Genomic DNA, 22591 nt, shown 5'->3' on the forward strand with positions numbered 1-22591 from the left:
CTTCTTGGCTCCCGAATTTTACTTCTGCAATGTAACTTTAATTGCAGATTTACTATGTATGTTAATGGCTGCAGAAGAAATTTGTTAAACGGTTGCAGTGCCAGCATTTATTACTTTTACTGTGCTGCGCAATGTACTGTGTGCCTGCATTTAACACTGCATCTGTGCTTCAGCTTTAACAGAAACTGTGTTTAACTTCAGCTGGCTCAGCTCTCTTAACGGCTACAGGAGGGAGGTTAAGTGTGTGTGGCTGCAGGAGGAACATTTACTGTGCTATTTATTCTCTTAATGGCTGCAGCAGGAGGTTTTATAAGTTGTTAGTGACAGTGTGCATTTGGTGTGGTAACACTAAATGGTTAGAAACATTGTCTTGAAATATGAAATATTCACCCTAGATCTTGATAAAAAACGCTGATGTACACACACACAAATGGCTTGCTACAACTTTAGATGATAGTTTTTTTTTTTTTGTCTTTAACTTGTTGGAGAAGAGGTGCTTTTCTTTATAGGGCAGTCACCACCATCAGATGTCTTCACATTCCTGTTTTTCACCACTGGTTGGTCTGTGAGCATATGAAAAGTGCATGTTCACCTCCTAATTATTGTGATTGTATTGATACTGTTCACAGCTATGGTGAACACACAGATGTTCACATGCAGCACTCAAACAGACAAACTTGGATTTACCTCCACAGTTCCTTTTTCTGTAAAAGTGACAGAAAAATACACAAATCTCTGTCAGTAATAAAGCGCTTGTCTACAATGCACAATGACAGCATAAATAACAGGTAGGTTGTCACAAACATTAAAAGCATACCAGCCATTTTCCATCCATTTAAAACACCTCCTGGCCCTTAAATTCTCCAAATAAACTAAAAGTTTACATAAACGGTACACTCTGCCAACAAAAACAGCCTCCAAATCCAAATATAAACCCTTAGTTAAAGATAGCACTCCTTGATCGGAAAATTTCAGATACTGTAAAAAAAAAAAAAAAGGCAGAATTTCAGGATTTCTTAAAAAGGAAATACCACTTTTAGTCAACAGATAAGATACAGTGATTTTTTTTCTTAAGAGGGCTATAATTTCTGTGTGGAAGGGTTTCTCTATGTGGACGTAGTTGCCAGAAATGAAGCTTCAAGGCCAATTGCTGCTCCTGTGAAACCTCAGAACTGCTTCTCCACAAAGCGGCAATAAAGTAGTGAATATTTCTTCACTCTGACTGCTGATTTGTTTCCTATGTGCTACCTAATCAGCAGTTACAGTGAAGATGTGGGATGGAATCAGAGCTTTGTGAAGCTGACTGGTTGCTGTATGCTATACAATGCAGAACTGAAGAGGAAACGCAAATTAATACATGTTATTTAGTGCTTTCTTCCCAAAACAAATCTTGTAAGTCTTCAGAACAGCATTTAAAACCAATCAAACAACTTATTTAAACTTATTTAAAGCACAGTCCCAACTGCATGACAAATCACATGATCTTGGCAAACCACTGAAAAAACTTAAACATAAAAATAAATGAAATATTTTGTTATAAAATAATGGGTACAGGATGTTTTGACCCTGCTGATTAACCCCCAGATGATTTACCCCCAACCTATTCGACCCCGGACAGTTGGATCCCAGTAAAAAATGTAACGTAAGTGAAGCTGAAGCACATCAAAGCAAAAATAGAAATGAAAGACTGTCTAAACATTCTTAAAATTGGTTTAGAAAGTATTTATTTTCTATTTATGTGCTTCGACTACACTAACTTTATACTAAGTGCAAATTGGAGCTTTAGTTATATAGACAAAAACAATAAGTGCCAAAAAAAGTTTGCTGACTAATCCGGAAGTTCATAGCATTAACTAGTCCAGGGTTTCCATATAACAATAACGTCATTATTACATAAAAATAAAGAAAATTAGCAATAAAACAACTAAGGATTAAAAATGTTTGTTTCCCTTCTGAAGTTAATGGGCTGTGGGTGTAAGCTGTAGAGGCACCGAGCATTGTAATAGTGAAATGTATGTTTGTCCCTAGAATTGTAATTCTAAGCTTTGAACTACTTTTTGATACTTTTTACAAATAATTTCTTGAGTCCTTAAAAACAGTGTTTTGCTTAGGAATGTTTGTGCACTGTCAATGGATTAGACTGTATTGTGTGTATGTTCGTCTTTACACTCTGCAATCAAATCAAGTCCTCTGCAGCACTACACACTATCAATGTTGCTGGAAATCAAGAGTGTTTGCATTTACTCATACATCCATATCCACTTTCCTGAGGTCCTGATGTGCTTTGATGGTAGACGGTGGGAAATGGTGAAAACTGCATGTTGTTGCTTGAGCTTTGGTGTTAGTATAAATGCTCAAGATGAAGAAGGCATATTAACCTGAATAAAAAATTGATTTCATTTAATTTTAAAGAAATTATTTATAGTAGATAATAGATTAGTTAACATATCAACATAATATAAAATAAAAAATATATATTTAATTGATGGAAAACATACGTTATAAAGTAACAGCAGTCATAATATGTTAAGACATAACACTAGTTATTATATGTTAAAGATTTAAATGTTATATTTATACTAACCAATGTAATAACTAAATAAAATAAAAATATTATTAAAAAATATATTTAAAATGAAAAATTAACAGCGTTATTATTGAATAATTGATTAATTAATAACTTAATGATAAAGTACTTAAAATAATATATTTGGGGTCAAACTGTCCATTAAAAAATCACACACACACATACACACACATATATATATATATATATATATATATATATATATATATATATATATATAAAACTGTATAAAAATGCATTGGGCGCGAACAGTCCGGGGTCGAATAGTCCTGCTTCCAAAATAACACTTAAAAACAAATAATTTTGTTAGTAAAGCTCTGACTAATTCATTTTGAAATACCAATCATAGAAATTAGATCATTCAAACCTGGTATTTGTCCAGTGTTAAATTTCAACAGGCAAATTAATTCAAGCAATTCTAATCTTAAAGTGTCCTTCTCTTACATTAATGTTAATTTGCTCTAATACCATGAAATTAAATTTCTTAAAATTTTTGAAACTCCAGCATGTCTATATATATTATTATTATTATTCATGTCATCCTTTAAAATATAATATAATTATTTGTTTGACATTTGTTAACCGGGTTAGCCCATCTGGGCAAGTACCTTTTTTCTGTGAAGGGCCGGGGGAAAGGCCCCAAAAATAACATTATACAGAATTATACCAAATTAAACAAATATATATACATATATTAAAAATAATATATATGTGCAGAATTCGTTCTTCTTAAAGAATGAAAAGATTTTCTTATGTAAAATATGGGATATAATTCACATTGTGCTACATACACACACACACTGAGTTACATGCGGAATGTTCCTTCGACTGTATCTCATATTTATAATTTACTATAATGAGTGAAGACTTCCCAGAAATATATTTACATTGCCCTACATTTGAAAGTCACATCTGAATAATTTTTTGTTACTGAAGACTTATACTCAAACATACTTTTGATGTTACTGTCCCTCTTAAAAACAAAACATGGAGCATACTCCAATACATCACTCAAATCTTTATCATACAAAAATCTGTCCCAGTGCTCAGACAAAAGTTTTTAATTTTATGTGCTGCTTAACAAAGTGTAAAATTCTTAGAATTCATAGACTTAATATTTGCATCTGGTTTAACAAATCTTAAATCACCCAAATTCTCAAAATTATCCAAAACTGAAACATAACTTAAATTTCTGGCCTCCAAAACTTGATCTGCCAATTGATGTAACAAATTCATAGGGTAAGCCCGTTCTACAAAAAGCTTTTTCACAAAATTCTATTCACTTAAAGAACTGTATACTGCCTGTTGTTAACTTTGAAACCCTTATCATTTGGCACTTGACGATATATTTTTTGATGCATGGGGAGACATTATAATATAAGTAGCTATTAAAAATGTAGTTTTCTATATACTTTAGACTTGTATCTAATTTTGACCAAATTTTTCTATAATGCAATGTATAAAAAATGAATTAACTCAGTAGAAATTGTACATGCAACTTTTAAGAAATTGTACTATGACCTAAATAATTAAAAAGATAAACAAACACATTCTTGTTACCTGTCCAACAAATAAAAATATCATCCAAAAATCTGAAGTATGACTTAAAACATTTATTAAACTTACAATTCAACACACACTTGGTCTTCCAAAAATTCAAGATGGTGTTGGCATAAATGGGAGCAGCTGATGTTCACATAGATACACCACTAACTTGATGACAGAATTCATTACCGAAAACAAAAACGTTATTCATTAAAACCACCTCCATAAATTCTTCAACTAACACAAGACTTTGATTGCTCAAACCATCAGTTTGAATAAGAAATTTATGAAACCATTCTAAATTCACCTTGGGTGTTGTAACTGAAAACAGGTAGGGTACAACCCATATAGCCAAAAGACTACATCAGCAGTGAGAATGATGAAAAGCTCTGCCTTGCTTTTTGAGCTATGCAAGACCCTACCTTGCGTGTCTCTCCAAACACACATACCAAGGATTTCAACCTACATCAACTAATAAATATGACTCATTTATGGACAGGTACTTAATCCAATGCATTCCACACCCGTGGAACAAGTTCTTCCTATATGTCAAAGTATTTTCTGGCCACATTCAAAGTTAAATCTAAGTTATTGGACAGGCAGTCATAAATCTTCACATGGTTTAACCTGCGCAGCATTTCTAGATAAAGGGGGTGAAGCTATCATTGTAATTCAAGAGAAACATTTCGCTAGTCTCTTGTGGCTGCTTGCCCGGTATTAACCTGTGAAAGTATAATGTATTTTGTGTGGATTTAGTATTGTTATGAGATTTGGTAGAAAGGTATGGCAGTAGTTTGACAGTCTTGGGTATAAGTTCAGCTGTGACACAAATGCTGGATGCATGCCTTTAGCACAGCCTCCATCTTAGCATGTGACCTGCGTAATCCATTCTTGTCAATCTCAAGAACACAACACAGAATGTCATCTTTGAAAAACTTGCACATGTCTTTGCTCAAATATACTTTTTGTCAAGTCTAAACTTTTTCAAATGCTATTCATCATTCTGCCCTGATGTCAGGATACTTCCTAAGGGGCATTATGTTTTAGTAACATCCTACTGTAACTAGTATAATGCCTACTGCCAAATGGGAGAGTAGCCTTGGTCAAATGGGGTCCTAGGCAAGCTAATAGATTAGGACTCCTCTCCCTCAATGCCATTTCAGTTTCACATCACTTGGTTATTAGATCCTCAATAACCACAAACAGTGTTCAAACCAGTTAGTTTTCACACTATTTTCTTCTTTACTTTTACAATGACTGCAAAGATTTGGACTGAATTTAAAAGTTTTACTTCAAATTTTAGAATATAAACCCTGAAAACAATTTGCTAAACAAAACAGTCTCCCATTGAAAACAGACTTAGCATAAGCAGCAGTAAACTTTTCTTCCCTTGAAACTCAGTTCCACTGAAAATGCATTTGGCCAATTGCAGATTATGTATACCTTGGGTCCGGGACTGCTTTAAAAAAAGAAACTTGAAACCCCACAGTCAGACAAGGTACCTATGTGTGAGAGAAAGTCTATGCTTACAACAATGTTGCTTTATTACTTAATTATCTTCTGATGGTTCCCCTTCACAAGATCGAAATTCATAATCTTGAGACCAGAATCTCGAACTTCCATTCACTCTAAATTGTGAATGGGAGCCTTAGGTTTAAAAAAATAAAAAGTTAACTTACCTTATTGCAGGGGGCCAGGTCCCCCTGTACCCTAGCAGTTGAAATGTGAATGTTCCGTGACCGCACTATAGCGGAGGAATGGAAAATCTTCCGTTTTGCGCTTATGCGTATAGCACAGAATGGGAGACTTCCCTTTCCTTCACTATAGTGCGATCTCGGAGTAGGTATATTTAAGTAGGGAGGGGTGTGGGGGTGCAGGGGGGTGAAGCCCCTCTGCGAACATTTGAAAGGTGTTATTTTTTTTTTTGTCCCTTTCATATGTTCGCGTTTCTCTAAATTCGAGATTCTGGTTTTGAGTTTATGACTTTCGTGTTTAGAGAAATTTGATCATACGAAGGGGAACCCTTCTGATATAGATGTAGATATATGCAGTTAATAAGTTAACAGAAAGAATAAATGAAGGATCCTGACTAAGAATAAAGGTGAGTAGTAGAGTGTCAAAGCCCTTCGAGTTAAGGAGGGGAACCAGACAGGGTTGTCTTTTCAACATTGCTATTTGCTATCTATATAGAACCCCTAGATGCAAAAATATGAGAAAGAAATAGTAGGATACAGCTGGCAAGAACATAAATGTAAACTGGCCCTATTCACAGCTGACTTGAAAGTATATCTGGATAAGCTGGAGGTAGATACCCAAAGGTTTACAATACTGAGATAATTTAAAGCTTTTTCTGGCAGTAAGATTAATGACAAGACAGAAGCAATAGCTATGAATTATGCCCCCACATATGAGTTACTGCAACAGTATCCATGCCTGTGAGGGTATGTCAGGATGAAATACTTTGGAATCTGGCTGAAAAAGGATACCATAGAGGTAGCAAAAGAAATATGGGAGGATATGAAACAGAAGATAATGAGAAAATAGTTTATTTAGTTAGTGATTTGGCTAGTTTTTCCCAGGAATGTCTGATTGGGCAACTGCACACTTTCAGCAGAGGCCCAGGAGAAACACTCCAGCAAAGTTATTTATTTATTTTTAGTTTTACAAAGAGAAAACTCCATTAAAAGTTACATATTTAGTTTTACATAGTAAATAAGAACATCTGATTGTAGACACTATTGTAAAACAATGATTAGAAGCATACAGAATATTACAAGAGAAACTAGCAGAAGTGTAAAAGTCCCATTGTCGTTCGAGAATATGTAACATTCTTAATCTTTTCACATTTGTTGGAGTCATATGAGAACTTTTTATACCCTGTGGGGACAAAGGGTATATATAAGAATAAAAATGTTAGTTGTGACAGAGAGTAATCGCAAGCAGCTGTTAATAGGGGAGGACAGAAAAGAAACAAGTAGGTTGAGAAAGAGAACAGTATAACAGTAGGAGAAAGGATGTAGAAAGGACAAAATGATAAGTAGGGGGAGAGAGAGAGGAGTAAGAGTAGTGAGAAAAATGTAAGAAGGGAGGCACAGTGAAGGTAGGTGGACCTAACCAGGGGTAGAAGAAGACCAGAGCCAATTGTTAATTAGATGTTTTAAGTTGGGCTCTAAAGGAAACTAAATTATTTACATGTCTGATGTCATAAGGAATGGAGTTCCAGAGTGTAGCAATGTAGTTTGAGTAGAGCTAGTTACCTGCATTATTACTGAGTTTAGTTATAAGTAAGAGGGATTTGTTATTGTATCTATGCTCTCTTTTACAGGAGTAGGGTTGAAGAATGTTTTGAAGTATGAGACAATATCTGGGGAATAAATAAGTTATGTGGAGTGACTAATTCTGTATAAGTTAACTGATTAGGAAGCTCTAGCCAGTTAATTTTTTAAGGCAGTGCAATGATATTTTTCTGAAAAATATGGTGATTTTATTATAGCATGTCTCAAGTTTAGCCTTGTCTGTTTTATTCAGGTTTGTAAATGTTGGTAAAAGAACTTGGAGAAGGTTAAGTTCTAGCTATGGATTGTGTACTGGAATCTGTAATATAGTATTTAGCTTTGTAGAGGAAGCCTACTTTCATATGGGTTTTCTTAATGATTTGCATTAAATGCTTCTCGAACTTTACTTTATCAACAGTTAGGACATCTAATTATTTAGTTTGAGAGACAGCATTTATCCTTCTTTTGTGGTTGAGTAGATGTGAAAGGAGGATTTTTGTTCAGCGAAATTCTTGGGGGTAAGCAGCAAATAAGAATGGAAAAATTCTTAAATACGAACTTGGTTAACATCTATCATTTATGATATCCACACTGTCAAGATCTTGTTTGGCTGGTTTCATAGCGGGGGTTGTCTACCTCCTTTTGAAGCTAGCCTATCCAAGGTGTGAGCACAGCTTTTTGTGTTATCTGATTCCCTGAGGTTCTTAAGTTTTCCTTTATACTACTATATAAGGAGTTACAATTCTGTGAGACAGTATCAGTATCTTAGCTGCTCTTTGTAGCCTAGCTATGACTGATTCAATAGACATCTGGATACAGAAAGCCTATAAGTATATTTTTGGCACTTAATCTGTTATCAGTGATAGCAAAACTGAAGCATTTATTAATTTGCTTGAGATTGCTTTTCTTGCATCTGCATTTTGTTTTAGTTAACAAAACTGCTGCATTTATTAATTTGCTTGAGATTGCTTTTCTTGGTGTCTGCATTTTATTTTACTTAAAACTGGTGCATTTATTAATTTGCTCAAGATTGCTTTTCTTGGTGTCTCCATTTTGTTTTAGTTAAACTGCTGCATTTGTTAATTTGCTTGAGATTGCTTTTTTGGCATCTGCATGTTATTTTAGTTAACAAAACTGCTGCATTTATTAATTTGCTTGAGATTGCATTTCTTGGTGTCTGCCTTTTGTTTTAGTTAACAAAACTGCTGCATTTTTAATTTGCTTGAGATTGCTTTTCTTGGCATATGCATTTTGTTTTAGTTAAAATTGCTGTATTTATTAATTTGCTTGTGATTGCTTTTCTTGGTGTCTGCATTTTGTTTTAGTTAACGAAACTGCTGCATTTATTAATTTGCTTGAGATTGCTTTTCTTGGTGTCTGCATTTTGTTTTAGTTAACAAAACTGCTGCATTTATTAATTTGCTCAAGATTGCTTTTTTGGTGTCTCCATTTTGTTTTAGTTAAACTGCTGCATTTGTTAATTTGCTTGAGATTGCTTTTTTGGCATCTGCATTTTATTTTAGTTAACAAAACTGCTGCATTTATTAATTTGCTTGAGATTGCATTTCTTGGTGTCTGCCTTTTGTTTTAGTTAATGAAAATGCTGTATTTTTAATTTGCTTGAGATTGCTTTTCTTGGCATATGCATTTTGTTTTAGTTAACGAAACTGCTGCATTTATTAATTTGCTTGTGATTGCTTTTCTTGGTGTCTGCATTTTGTTTTAGTTAACAAAACTGCTGCATTTATTAATTTGCTCGAGAATGCTTTTCTTGGTGTCTGCATTTTGTTTTAGTTAACGAAACTGCTGCATTTATTAATTTGCTCAAGATTGCTTTTCTTGGTGTCTCCATTTTGTTTTAGTTAAACTGCTGCATTTGTTAATTTGCTTGAGATTGCTTTTTTGGCATCTGCATTTTATTTTAGTTAACAAAACTGCCACATTTTTAATTTGCTTGAGATTGCTTTTCTTGGCATATGCATTTTGTTTGAGTTAAAATTGCTGCATTTATTAATTTGCTTGAGATTGCTTTTCTTGACATTTGCATTTTGTTTTAGTTAAAACTGCTGTATTTATTAATTTGCTTGTGATTGCTTTTCTTGGTGTCTGCATTTTGTTTTAGTTAACGAAACTGCTGCATTTATTAATTTGCTTGAGATTGCTTTTCTTGGTGTCTGCATTTTGTTTTAGTTAACGAAACTGCTGCGTTTATTAATTTGCTTGAGACTGCTTTTCTTGGTGTCTGCATTTTGTTTTTGTTAACAAAACTGCTGCATTTATTAATTTGCTAGAGACTGCTTTTCTTGGTGTCTGCATTTTGTTTTAGTCAGCAAAACTGCTGCATTTATTAATTTGCTTGAGATTGCTTTTCATCCTGTGTGTGCTTTGTTTTAGTTAACAATACTGCTGCATTTATTAATTTGCTTGAGACTGCTTTTCTTGGTGTCTGCATTTTGTTTTGGTTAACAAAACCACTGCATTTATTAATTTGCTTGAGACTGCTTTTCTTACATACTTGGCGGCTTTGCAGTTGCCCGCCCCTACTGTAAATATGATCTGGAACACTCCCCCAGTCTTGTGTCATTAGCTCATTCTATGTAATACAGAGAGAACACTTGAGAAGGGCAACCCACTTAGGTTCTTAACATTGAATTATCTGCTGTTCCTTCTCTCTCCCTTTCCACTTTACTAAAAAAAAAAAAAAAAAACTTTGCTAAAATCTCCTTGTGTTCTGCCTGCATTTATTAATTTGCTTCAGACTGCTTTTCTTTGTGTCTGCATTTTGTTTTAGTTAACAAAACTGCTGCATTTATTAATTTGCTTCAGACTACTTTTCTTGGTGTCTGCATTTTGTTTCGAGTTAACAAAACTGCTGCAGTTATTAATTTGCTTCAGACTGCTTTTCTTGGTGTCTGCATTTTGTTTTAGTTAATAAAACTGCTGCATTTATTAATTTGCTTCAGACTGCTTTTCTTATGTAATATAGAGAGAACACTTGAGAAGGCCAACCCACTTAGGTTCTTAACCTTGAATTATCTTCTGTTCATCCTTTCTCCCTTTCCACTTTACTAAAAAAAAAAAAAAAAAAAAATTGAAAAAACTTTCCTAAAATCTCCTTGTGTTCTGCTTGAGTGTGCTTCTCAAACAATATGGAAATGCAGAGCTGATAAGTATATTTTTTGGAACTTTTTAACTGTTCAGAGTTGAATAAAACAATAATTGAATTCAGTTCAGAACACAGTTTGAATAAATTGCATTTATTTAAACTTTATCTGCTTTAATACTGCTACACACTTGTGTGCTAGCTTGCACTGCACTTCAATTGTTTTTAGTGCTGTTTTAGCTGCTTTTCTGAAAAAAATTCTAAGCTTGTTTCCTGCCTTTCCTGTAACTAGTCTAGTCCAGATACAGATTTGCTGTATCCAGGACTGCTTGTAAGCTTCTGAGCCCCCCCCCCAAGCCTTTCTGTGTTGGAGGGAAGCCTTCTAGATTATCAGTGGGAGCTGTAAGCACTAGGTTGGCCATCTACCATAGGAGGAGTGATTTCTGGTTCAGAATTTGTAGTTTATTGGCTGTTTGGGCAGTTTTTCCACCTCTTTCAAATTTGTGGTTTAAAAGCCCACGTTTGCGCTTGTTTAAGCACTAGGCAGCCTTTCTACCATAAGACAAGTGGTTTCTGGCCCAGAAATAGTAGTTTATTGGCTGTCTGGGCAGTTTGTTCATATCTTTCAACTTTCTGGTTTAAATGCCCGTGTTTGCACTTGTTTCCTGCCTTTCCTGTAACTAGTCTAATCTACATACAGATATGCTGTATCCAGGACTATTTGTAAGCTTCTGAGCACTGTCAAAACGTCTGCTCTTCAATTTTTCCCTTAGATCTGCTAGTTATCTCCTCTCCCTACAATTTTACTAGCTTATTAGTCTAGCACTTCACCAGACTTCTTGTAGCAATTATTGCAGCACACAAAAGTGCTATCGGCAGTAAATGTTCTACAAGGAAACGGCTCCAGGAGGTATTATTAATGCCTACCCCTCCAGGCATGTCTAAAGGTCAGTTCCCTGTGCTTTCTCCTATTAACCAGGTGAACTTGGGCATCCCGAAGCAATGTAGCAACTGCTTCATGTACACTGACAACCCTCTCCTCTTACCTCACAACATTCAGATTTGCAACAGATGCACTTACATATCCAAATTGGAAGCCACGCACTCTCCAACCAAGACCGGAATAGCTAGTCAAGAGAAGAAGGTCAACAGTTGCACCACACCACATAGAACACATAGCCCTCCAGAACACACACCAGCACTGCCTTCACATAAAAACACAAACCACACACCCACCTTTGCGGAGTCTCTCAATAAAGATCACCCCAAACAGCAGAGACATCCAAGGCAAAAACACACACAATCACCACAACGCAACACTAATCACGAGACACACAACTCTCCTAAACAGTGTGCCACTCAACCAAAGCCCCTAAGGCAAAACAGCATGCCAAACATAATAGTCATAGGTGACTCGATAGTTAGGCACACTGATGTCCCACTCACTACGCTGAATAAGGAGAAAGTAACAGTCAGCTGCCTGTCAGGTGCCAGGATCCGCCACATAATGCACGCACTCAGGTCCCTCAACAACAGGTACAAATATGACTGTCATTGTACACGTGGGTGTGAATGAACTGAGATGTACCTCCTTGGACTACATGAAAAGAGACATGGAGGAGCTCTTGGATTATGTAGCCCAGGTGAGTATGTCCCTAGCCCTGAGCAGCCTTCTACCATTACCCAGAATGATACCACAGTACAAGCAGAAAATGATGGATTGCAACAATTGGCTAAGTTTCTGGTGTTGTTCTAAGGGGATTCAGTATCTGTTTGCCTGGGATGACATGACTGACGGACCTCGATGCTTTGCCAGAGATGGCCTGCATCTGTCACCCCTGGGCTTCCAGATACTGGCCAAGGCTCTTGCCACCCCTATAGTGCCTTTTTTAGATGGTGTTCCAAAGACCAAATTACCACTGTAACAGCTGCAAACAAATGCAATCTGAGGGTCATGCTGCTCAATGCTAGAAGTTTAAATCTCAAAATTCACTTGCTCAAAGCACTCCATAAAATGGAGATCATCGACATTTGTGCTGTAACAGAGACCTGGTTCAAGACAGCAGAAAGCACCCCTGCACTGCCAGGCTATAACTCATTCCACACCTTTCAGCCCCAGAACTTGGACCGAAGCTCCAAAGGTGGTGGTGTTTCCATATTCATAAAGTATGCACACACCTCCACACTGGTAGCCCAACATAATGCATCAGAGATACTTCAGGTGCAGCTAACATTGGGTAAGACAGAAATTCAGGTCGTAGCCTGCTATAGGTCCCCAACCATGTCCCAAGACTCACACTCCATGTTCCTAAGCACCTTGGAGAATATTAGGGTCCAACCTAACGCTCTCATACTGGGCAACTTCAACTACCCCTCCATTAACTGGGAAAACTACTCATGTACCAATACACTTGCCCAATGTTTCCTGGAATTCATTAATTCCAATGCCCTGGTCCAGTTCTTTCTTACCCCCACTAGAGGTAGCAACATCCTTAACCAGGTCATTACTAACATAGGCGACCATTCCTCTACACCAGTAGTCAATTCCTCCCTGCTTAGATCCGAACATGAACTTATCACCCTGGAAATCCACATCCCCCCCCCCGCAAAGGTAACCACCATGAAAAACTTCTCCAGAGCTAACTTTGGGCTCCTAAAAACAGAGGTGGCTAACTTCACATTGCCCATGCAAATGGAGAACAGTTGCATGACTGCCGAATCATACACTAATGCCCTGTACGAACATGTACATAAATGCATGGATCTCGCCATACTCGACAGAACCAAGATGCTCTCCTCCAAAAAAAGGAAGTCAATCTGGTGGTCCCTTGCCATAAACAAATTCTACAACAGTAGAAGAAAACTGATGTGGAATAAGGTGAAGTCCCAAGACTGGAAAACTCCCTTATCAGCCTCAAAAAGTTGAGATCCCTCATCAAATCCTCTAAAGCTACTATGAAAACAGAATTGCAGCAGATAGCAAAGACAACCACAAGGCCTTCTATAGTTATGTAAAGAATCTCCATGGCAATACCCAGATTTGCTCTGAGCTACTGCTATACTGAGCCAACAGATATTGCCAATACACTGGCCAACAGATTCGGTGCCAACATTAACCCCTCTCGCGCCCACCAAAGGACCATTCACAATACCAGCAGACTGCCAGGCACCCAGTACTACTGTTGCACAGGTTAAAACAGCATTGTCCAAGGCCAAGAATACAACTTCTATGGGACCTGACAATACCCTGGTTGTGTTCTACATGAACTGCAGAGTGAACTGGCACCTCACCTGTGTACCCTGTTCAATCAAAGCCTCACCTCAGGCTTTGTCCCTACCAAATGGCGCACTGTTACAGTCATCTCTCTCCACAAAGGAGGAGCAACTACAGACCCTGGGAACTATTGCCCCATTAGCCTGACGAGTCTGATATGCAAAGCTATGGAACGAGTCATCATGGACCTAATAAACAAGGATATAGGGAATCTCCAAACCCTGGATCCCACACAGTTTGTGAAGGGCAGATCATGCCTGCTCAACTGGTCGACTTCTTTATGTCAGTCACCAGAGCTGTGGATGAAGGCAAGGTGGTTCATACAGCCTACCTTGATCTGGCCAAGGCCTTTGATACCATTCCCCACTCAGGAATCATAGAAAAACTCACTAAGCTAGGCATCAACCCCTACATCACTAGGTGGGTTGCAAACTGGCTCACAGATGGAACCCACAGTATGAAAGTAGCTGACTCCAAGTCAGACTGCCGACCAGTCACAAATGGAGGCCCACAGAGTTCGGTCCTGGGTCCTCTACTGTTTGGTATCTACTTCTCTGAAGTCCAGGCCAACACAAAGGGACTCTTGCAGACATAGTTCCCAGACGACTGCAAGTTGGGAGCTATTATTAACTCCCCAAGTGATGTTGACATCCTACAGAAAGGCCTCACTGAAGCCAACGACAGGTGTCAGAACCATGGCCTTCAGCTCAATGCCAAAAATTGTGTTATTATCCCCTTTGGGAAAAATCCAGTTCCCATGAATTACCACATAGATGGCAGTCCACTGACCACAGATGGCGTTACAAGAGATCTGAGAACACAGGTTGACAGCAATCTCTGTTTTGACCACTGCATTACCACTGTGGTCAGGAAGTCCTTCTATATGGCACATCTCATTACTAAGGGTTTTGCATCCAGGAAGAAAGAGGTCATTGTCTCCCTCTACTCTTCCCTCATTAGGCCAATCATCGAGTACAATGCCCCATTTGGCATGTACCTCACTAGGCACCTGCAACAACTGGAGAGGCTGCAAAAGTACCTCACAAAGAGGATGCTAGGCCTTAAACACTTGTCCTATATGGGCAGACTCAAAAATCTCCAACTATTCTCAGTCTCATATCACCTACTTAGAGGCAATCTCTGCTTGACTTACAAAGCCATGTCTGACCCAGCTCTGTTAGAAATGCTACATCTAAAGAATTCCAGTCCCTCTGCGCCACATGCTCCAGTGACCTCAACCTCATTACCACAATCAACAGAACAAGCTGGAGGGACAGGTTCATAACCCAGAGACTACCCATGCTATGGAATAGACTTCCCATACTTGTCAAACAGTGCCCCTCACTGGCCATCTTCAAGAGAAATCTTGATGAGTGGATGGGAAATAGAAAATTCACCCCAGGGATCACTCCAGTCGCTCTATTTGACAGAGGCACTGGGAACTAAGGTCGGGTGGCATAATGCCAGGGTAAGCCTATGGGCTACGCTTGTAAAGGCTCCAGGGCCATTAGCCCAGTACACACCTATGAACCTATGAAAATATAGTTTATAAAATTGTTTTAGTAAAACTAGTGCCACATATGGGCCAATATTACCTGTATACATCTGCAAACAAAACATAGCAAAGTAAAGACAAAGATTTTAAAGATTTACATCTAAGATGAGAAAAAAAGGAAAAGCTAACACTGGCTAAGATACAGAGGATAGGTTAGTCTTGCCAAATTTTAAAGAGTATTTTGAAGCAACTCAACTAAACTTGTTAAATATAATGCAGATGAAAGCTTAATCTCATAAGTGGAAAGAGTAGGTAGGGTAAAAAAGGGAAATAAGAGAAGGTAAAAGACAAAAATGCAGTTACAAAAAGAGAACAAAATCAAGCATGTGGATTACAATGCCTATTAACAGAGCAATGAAGCCTCTGATGATTAAAGAAATTAAGGCACCGGAATCTTGAAGTGGGTCCCATATGGATGTGCCTAAATACACAGGCGAGACGGAAGTTAGGAACAGCAAGTTTTAACTGTTACAAGTTAAACAAAGAATAAAGATACTGAAAAAAGGTGCAGTGAACTGAGAACACCAACACAGTGGAACAAGGCTAAAACAATCTTTCACCTAGTAGAAAGAGTCTGTCTGTCTTAAATGGGGCTGACAGTTCATAGGAAGTTACTAGGTTAATGACCCTAGGGCCTTTAAAAGCCTAGCCATGTAAAAAAACCTGTGTACCCTAACTGACCATAGTTAGATGGTTGTTGTTAGCAGAGTGATTCTATGATCAGCACCGACTACCTCTGTCCATGAGGGGCAATGGTGCCACCCCTGGGAAGAATTTACAGTCACTCATCCAATTGTCAAAGTTGTGCTTAAATTGGGCCATTGAGCAGCACAGTTTCACATGAATTGGGAAATTGTTCCAGAGGAGTGGCAATCTCTGGGAGAAATATATCTCTCTCCAACATGTTTTATTAATGTTCACAGGCTAAGTTGACATCCCTGGAGCAAGTGACTCTTGTTCACTTTGATTTGCAGATGTGCAACATTTCCATTACGGCAGAGTCAGAGACTGCTCTGTAGGCCAGGCACAGGTCGCCTCTCAGCAGCCTATAGCAGATACAGATTACAGTAATAGGGCTTTCAGTCCTTTCATGTAAGTCAAGTTTTGGAGGCCCCAGATTCTCTTGGTTAGAAACTTCTGTGGCCTCACCAGCTGCTGCAGGTGTCTGGTGAGATACATACAGAAGGGAGCATTGTACTCAATTAGTAGTCTAATAAGGGTTGGGTACAGTGGAGTTATCACCTACTTAAGTCTTGGATGAGTTGCCCTTATTTATGGGATGTGCAATGCAGAATGCTTTCCTTACCACTATGGACACACAGTGATCAAAGTTTAGATTGCTATCAACATGTGTTCCCAAGCCTCGCACCACTGAGTTTGAGTTTAGAGGGGTGCTATCTATATCAAAATTAGAAGGTGCAACTTCTTTGACAAAGAGGATAATGAGGCATTTTTTGCTTTTAGTTTTAGTCAGTTGCTTTGGCACCAATCATTTGTTTGTGTCAGCCCCTTCTGTAATTTGTTTACATCGTTGGGAGACTCAGTTATTGCACCCAGTTTGCAGTTATCTGCAAACTTGCTAAGCCACAGGCCATCTTCTTTCACCTGGACCTCACAGAAGTAGATTACAAACAATAAAGGGCTTAGCACAGATCCTTGTGGTACCCCATTGGTAACTGGTCTACTGGTGGAGGTGGACTCCCCAACTTTAACAGTGTGCATTCTATCAATGAGCCAGATGGCTACCCATCTAGTGAAATATGGGTTAATCCCCGTTTTTTTTTTTTTCATTTCTCCAAATCTTTTGGGTTTCTTATACCATGATGGGAATGGACCCCATTCCTAAGTCAAAGTATGATTAAAGTTTGTGAACTTAGTATTGTTTCAATCTTTAATGTCAGCCAAAAATGCTCTTTGCAGCACCCGCAATGTGCCTATAATGACTCATTTTGCAGTTCGTATGGAGTTACATATATTGGTAACATATCTAAATATGATTATAGATTATTTTTGATAAGACCTGTTGCTCCTACTACTATTGGAACTGTCTGGGTATCTTTCTTCCACATTGCTCTTGTTTCTGCCTGCAAATCTTGATATTTTATGACTTTGGGTATCTCTGTACACAAGACACTGTAGTCACTGGGTGTAGCAATTTCAATGATCAAAGCTACTTTTGTGTTTTTTTCATGGACCACTACATCTGGTATTCTCACATCTGTCTTTTCAACTGTTGGCCAAGTGTGGTCCCATATGATGTAAACCACCATTTTCTATGATGCTTTGTGGTTCATGTTTCCAGTGTTTTTCAGCCACTTCACTACCATAATATTTGCACAATTCCCAGTGCAACAGTCTTGCCACATTATTGTACCTTTCAGTATACAATTCTTCTGCCATTAGTATGTTATGAACAGCAACACAGTGTGCAACTGTTTCCAGTTCTGTTCTACAAAACCCACATTTGTCTGTTTCTCTCACATGTTCAATGGACTTTGTAAACCAACGTATACGTAGCCCACTATCTTGGGCTGCCAATATTAACCTTTCATCTTTTGGTTTGAATTTGCCTCTCCTTAACCATTCCTGCATTTGATCCTGATCGACATGAGGTTCTTCCAGAAGTTTTCTATACTTGTAACTATATTTATGCATTTTCCCCATTTCTTGCCTTCTCATCTCATCCTTCACCTTATGTTCTTTCTTTTGTTTTTTGGCACATTTAGTTGCTGCCTATGTTTATCTACTTCTGGTTTGATTTTCATTTCTGCTTTATGCCGATATGCTTTTACTAGACTAAGGAGGGAAGTCATCTTAGATTTATTCTCCTCGTGTTTCAAAACTTTCACTACATTTGGGGCTTGTGAGGTCAGTAGATATGTGTGCAGTCCCACAATTCCAGATCTATACATTTAATCAGTTTCAAGGATGTCCATACTGCCTTCGGAACAGGGAATATATTATCTTGATATGCACTGATTTTTATAAATCATTTGCTGAGCATGAAGCATCCTTCTTGTTTTCCTGTTTAATCTATCCAACACATTTTGGGGCCAGTCAATCACTCCAAAACTATAATTTAGGACAGGAAGAGCAAATTCGTTTTCTTCTAAAATATTCCTTACTAAGTTTTATTCACATTTGTTCCTGCTTTATTGTTGATTCTTCATCAATTCCCAAATATTTATACATTCTCACTTGCTCAAGTTCTTTTATATCACATTCTTGTCCCAAACTGATGTTTTCTTGGTGCTGCAGTTTTCCCTGCTTTAAAGGTTGCTTTTGCACATTTATCAAGAATGACATTCTTATACCATCTGAAAGGGTTTCGACTACCTGCAGTTCTGCTTTCAGTTCCTCATCTGATATGCTATACAGTTTTAAATCATCGACAAAGAGAAGATGACAGGTCTTTACATTTTGTTGTTTTCTAGGAGCCAAGTTATAGCCATGGCCTACTCTGTTATATAGACAGCTTAAAGGGATAAGGAGAAGACAGAAAAGCAGTGGTGACAGGGAGTCAACCTGGAATATTCCCATTTGAATTTTTATCCCTGGAACAATAATTTGTCCTTTACCATGGCTTAACTGCAAGGTGGTCTGCCACTGTTTAATGGCCACTGTAATGTAATTGATCAGTGTAGGATGTGTCTTATACATTTTTAAGCACTTTCTTATCCATGAATATGGAATACTATCAAATGCTTTTTTTGTAGTCAATCCATGCCATACTTAGATTCTTCCCCTTTTTACAGTTCTCCATTATGACTTTATTTAGCAATAGATGATCCTTTGTTCCATATGACTTTCTTTTATTATCCTTTTGTTCTATTGCCATGATTGAATTTTCCTCAAAATGACTATAAATTCTGTCGGCATCAATGCCGGTGTACAGTTTATATGTCGCTGGAAAGCAAGTTATTGGTCTATAATTTTTTGGATGACTTACAGGTTCACTCTAAGTATGAGCATTGCTTTTCCTGTTGTTAACCAGGTTGGTGAGCATAAAAAATATTGTATTAAGTATAAAGTACTTCATGATAATTGTTAAGGACCAGAAGATAAGATAAAAAAATTGAATGGGAGAGAAAATTAGACTTAAGCATAGAAAAAAGCACTGGGTAGAGACAAACAAGGCTCCTACATATGCTACCAAATCTCAGTGCTTTAGAATATTTGGAAAGAAGTGTATAAACAGATATTTCTATATAAAATCTAGACTGAGTAACACATTCCCCAGCACACCCAGCAGAAGCTGGAGATGTGAATTGGGAACATATAGTTTGTGACTGTTCAAAATTAGCAAGCTTTAAGGAAAAAGGTTCAAAGTTTTATAACTTATTTGAAGTAAACACACATTAATGTAACAAGTAGTATATTTCATCTCTCATGGGATGATGAACTGACAGTATCTATGGATAGAAAACTGTTGATTTGTTTTTGCTGGTAGCAAGACAAACATTAAAAGGAAATACAAATCAAAGGAAAAGCCTGATATTACTGCTGCTATTTAAATAATGCTAAAATAAAATAGGCAAACTAAGGTCAACAGAAAAAGGTAAGGGCATAAAAATCAATGAATGACATTTCTGTGATCAGTATCTGCAGTCTGAATAAGCCAATTCTTACATGCAGTGCATGTGGTCTAAAAGAAAACAGCCAAGAAATCCCTATATAGAAGATATAGAGGATTATGATTGGGGTTCCAGTCATAACTAACTCAGTATGTGTTCGAGGCATGGATACCAAGAAACTCACCTTGAGAGCGAAGCTTGAAAGGTGAATCTTGGCATCCATGTCGAGAAGAAATAATAAAGGTCTATTATCAGTGACTGATCAAAAGTCATTGTAATTAATAGAATTTTATTGCCTCCATGTACTACTAATTGCAGGCGAAAAAAACTGTGGTAACATGAAGTGTTTTACCAGCCTTTGAAAACTGGAAAAGCACATTATGCGGTCAAACAGACAGCAAGCAGAAAGAAAGCTCTCCTCTGTAAAATTACTGGCTTTAAAAGCTGTTAGTCGCTTCATTCTGTCACACTTTCTGTTTAAAAACCTTTCTTTCTTCTTCCTACTCCTACTCACTTGCTACACTACTACCTACAAACTCCTTCATGTTAATAAGGCTCAAACAGCCTACCACAATTTATTTTAATTCAAACTTCTATAAAGTTACTCCTCATTTGTTGGTTTGCTGAATGTAAATCATTTATGCTCAAATTATTTTTTGTTTTGTTTTCCTCGTATCTATAACCTGTAATATCTTGTTATTGGCTATATTTTTTTCTTGTTTGTTTACTTTCCCTTTTTATATTACATCTGGAGCTTTTCTCCTCGGGTCTCCACTGAAAATGGGCGTCAGCTCAGTTGGACCAATCCGGTTAACAAATTGTCTGATAATAATACATAAATATATAAATATAAATGTGGTATAGTGAAGTGTTAACAGTTTTAAGAAGCTGTTTTTACCTTTTGACATTGTTCTTTGCTGGCCAGCACTGTCCACTGTTATTCCATAACACAAATCATGATCGTAAAAGTGTTTATGTGTGCTTAATAAGTTTTTGTCAAGCACCCCTAAATATTTTTAAGATTGTGTCTCATCAGGGACATTTTTAACAATTTTACCTTTTTTCTGATTTCAGAGGGTAACCATGGCACTCCATGAATTATAACCAAATGTGTCTGCTGTATGATGTTGTAATCTATTTGTAATCATCGGTATTGGGCTGAACAGAGATATATAACAAATAATGAAAAGGAGATCTAAACTAAGAAAGAAAATCAGATCTTCCACCAGTGAAACAATCTAAGTGCACCATGCATGAGAAATGCACAGTATGTATCAACCTGTAGTGATCTTAAATCAATCTGTGTTTATGTCAATACAGTAATGTAAAACAGAAACAAGTATAACTTACTGCAGCAATACTTACATCAAGATCTCTACTTATTAATTCTAAGACAGCATCAATACAAATAAGAGTTCCAGAGCGACCAATTCCAGCACTGCAGTGTGCAATGATAGGTCCTGTTTGGTGAACTTGTCTCATGTAGGAGATGAAGGCAAGAAGTTGTTCTGGTTGACTGGAATCAGGAGTGCCATGGTCAGGCCAAGCAGTAAAGTTCAGGTGTGTTACACAATGAAATTTGCATGTCTACAGTTCAAAAAGAAATTATAAGAGCACATCACAAAATCAATTTTCAGAGCTTAGAAACCTTAACATGATATTTATAGACTTGATTGCTGGAAAACATACATAGTAATAAATGTGTATTTTACAACAAATTGAAAGAGTATGTTAACAACACTGTCTACAAGAAGCAGGGATGATTGTACTTTAAAATGCAAGATAAATGTCAAAATGTCTATGATAAACACAGATAATAGCTGATGAACATCATGACCATCTAGTTGACAGCTGTACCAAACAAAAATTTCACTCTTCCTTTTGAACAATGCAGCACAAAATGCTGAAAAGAAAGCAGATTCTACAATCCAAGGCAATACATATACTGGGTTCATGTCACTTAGTCTAATACACTAACATAAAAGTCATAATATTAATAATAATAATAATAATAATAATAATGAAAATAGATCCCACAACTAAAGAAAAAGCAAGGGTAAATCCTCTCTTGCACCCAAAATCCCCAACTCTCCCAACACACATATCTATGTGTGTAAATTTATATATATATATATATATATATATATATATATATATATATATATATATATATATATATATATCTTTGAAAGACCTAAGTATCGACATTCAATAAGTTGACTACAAAACATGAAAAACGTAAATGTCGACATATTATACATGCGTTGAGTAATAACCTCAGTGTATACAAAATTAAAACAAACAAAAAAAATACATCAAATGCATTTTTTTGCAGGGGGAACATGCCGTATTCCCCAAGTCTGACAATCATATGATCTTGCACACCAATCAACCATCTGTTTAATCAACCAAATTTTGTTGACTATAAAGATGTTGACCAAATGGCCATTCAATTAAATTCATGCTCCCATACACATCACACACACACACACACACACACACACACACACACACACACACACACACACACACACACACACACACACTCACTTACTCCACAGTTGCACAATTTTGGTGAAATATCAGATGTCTCTCAAATGTAACAGCCTGCACTACATTTGCAGCACTCTGCAGCAAAAACAAACAAACACAAAAACAAATTCCAAAGTATTAAAAAA

General features: G+C 37.0%; 1 protein-coding gene across 2 annotated transcripts in view; it reads right to left on the reverse strand.

The window, feature by feature from the left end:
• PTPN13 (protein tyrosine phosphatase non-receptor type 13) overlaps nt 1-22591 on the reverse strand; it is a 1949788-nt gene that overhangs the window by 72586 nt on the left and 1854611 nt on the right. For both annotated transcript variants that reach the window (XM_044079819.1, XM_044079818.1), the window contains one exon: nt 21279-21500. In XM_044079819.1, the coding sequence (XP_043935754.1) occupies nt 21279-21500 (222 nt within the window). The remainder of the gene's footprint in view (nt 1-21278; nt 21501-22591) is intronic.

The sequence above is a fragment of the Protopterus annectens genome, chromosome 8.part0 (assembly GCF_019279795.1).
Source record: "Protopterus annectens isolate FY-2018-M chromosome 8.part0, PAN1.0, whole genome shotgun sequence".
Classification (NCBI taxonomy): Eukaryota; Metazoa; Chordata; order Ceratodontiformes; family Protopteridae; genus Protopterus; species Protopterus annectens.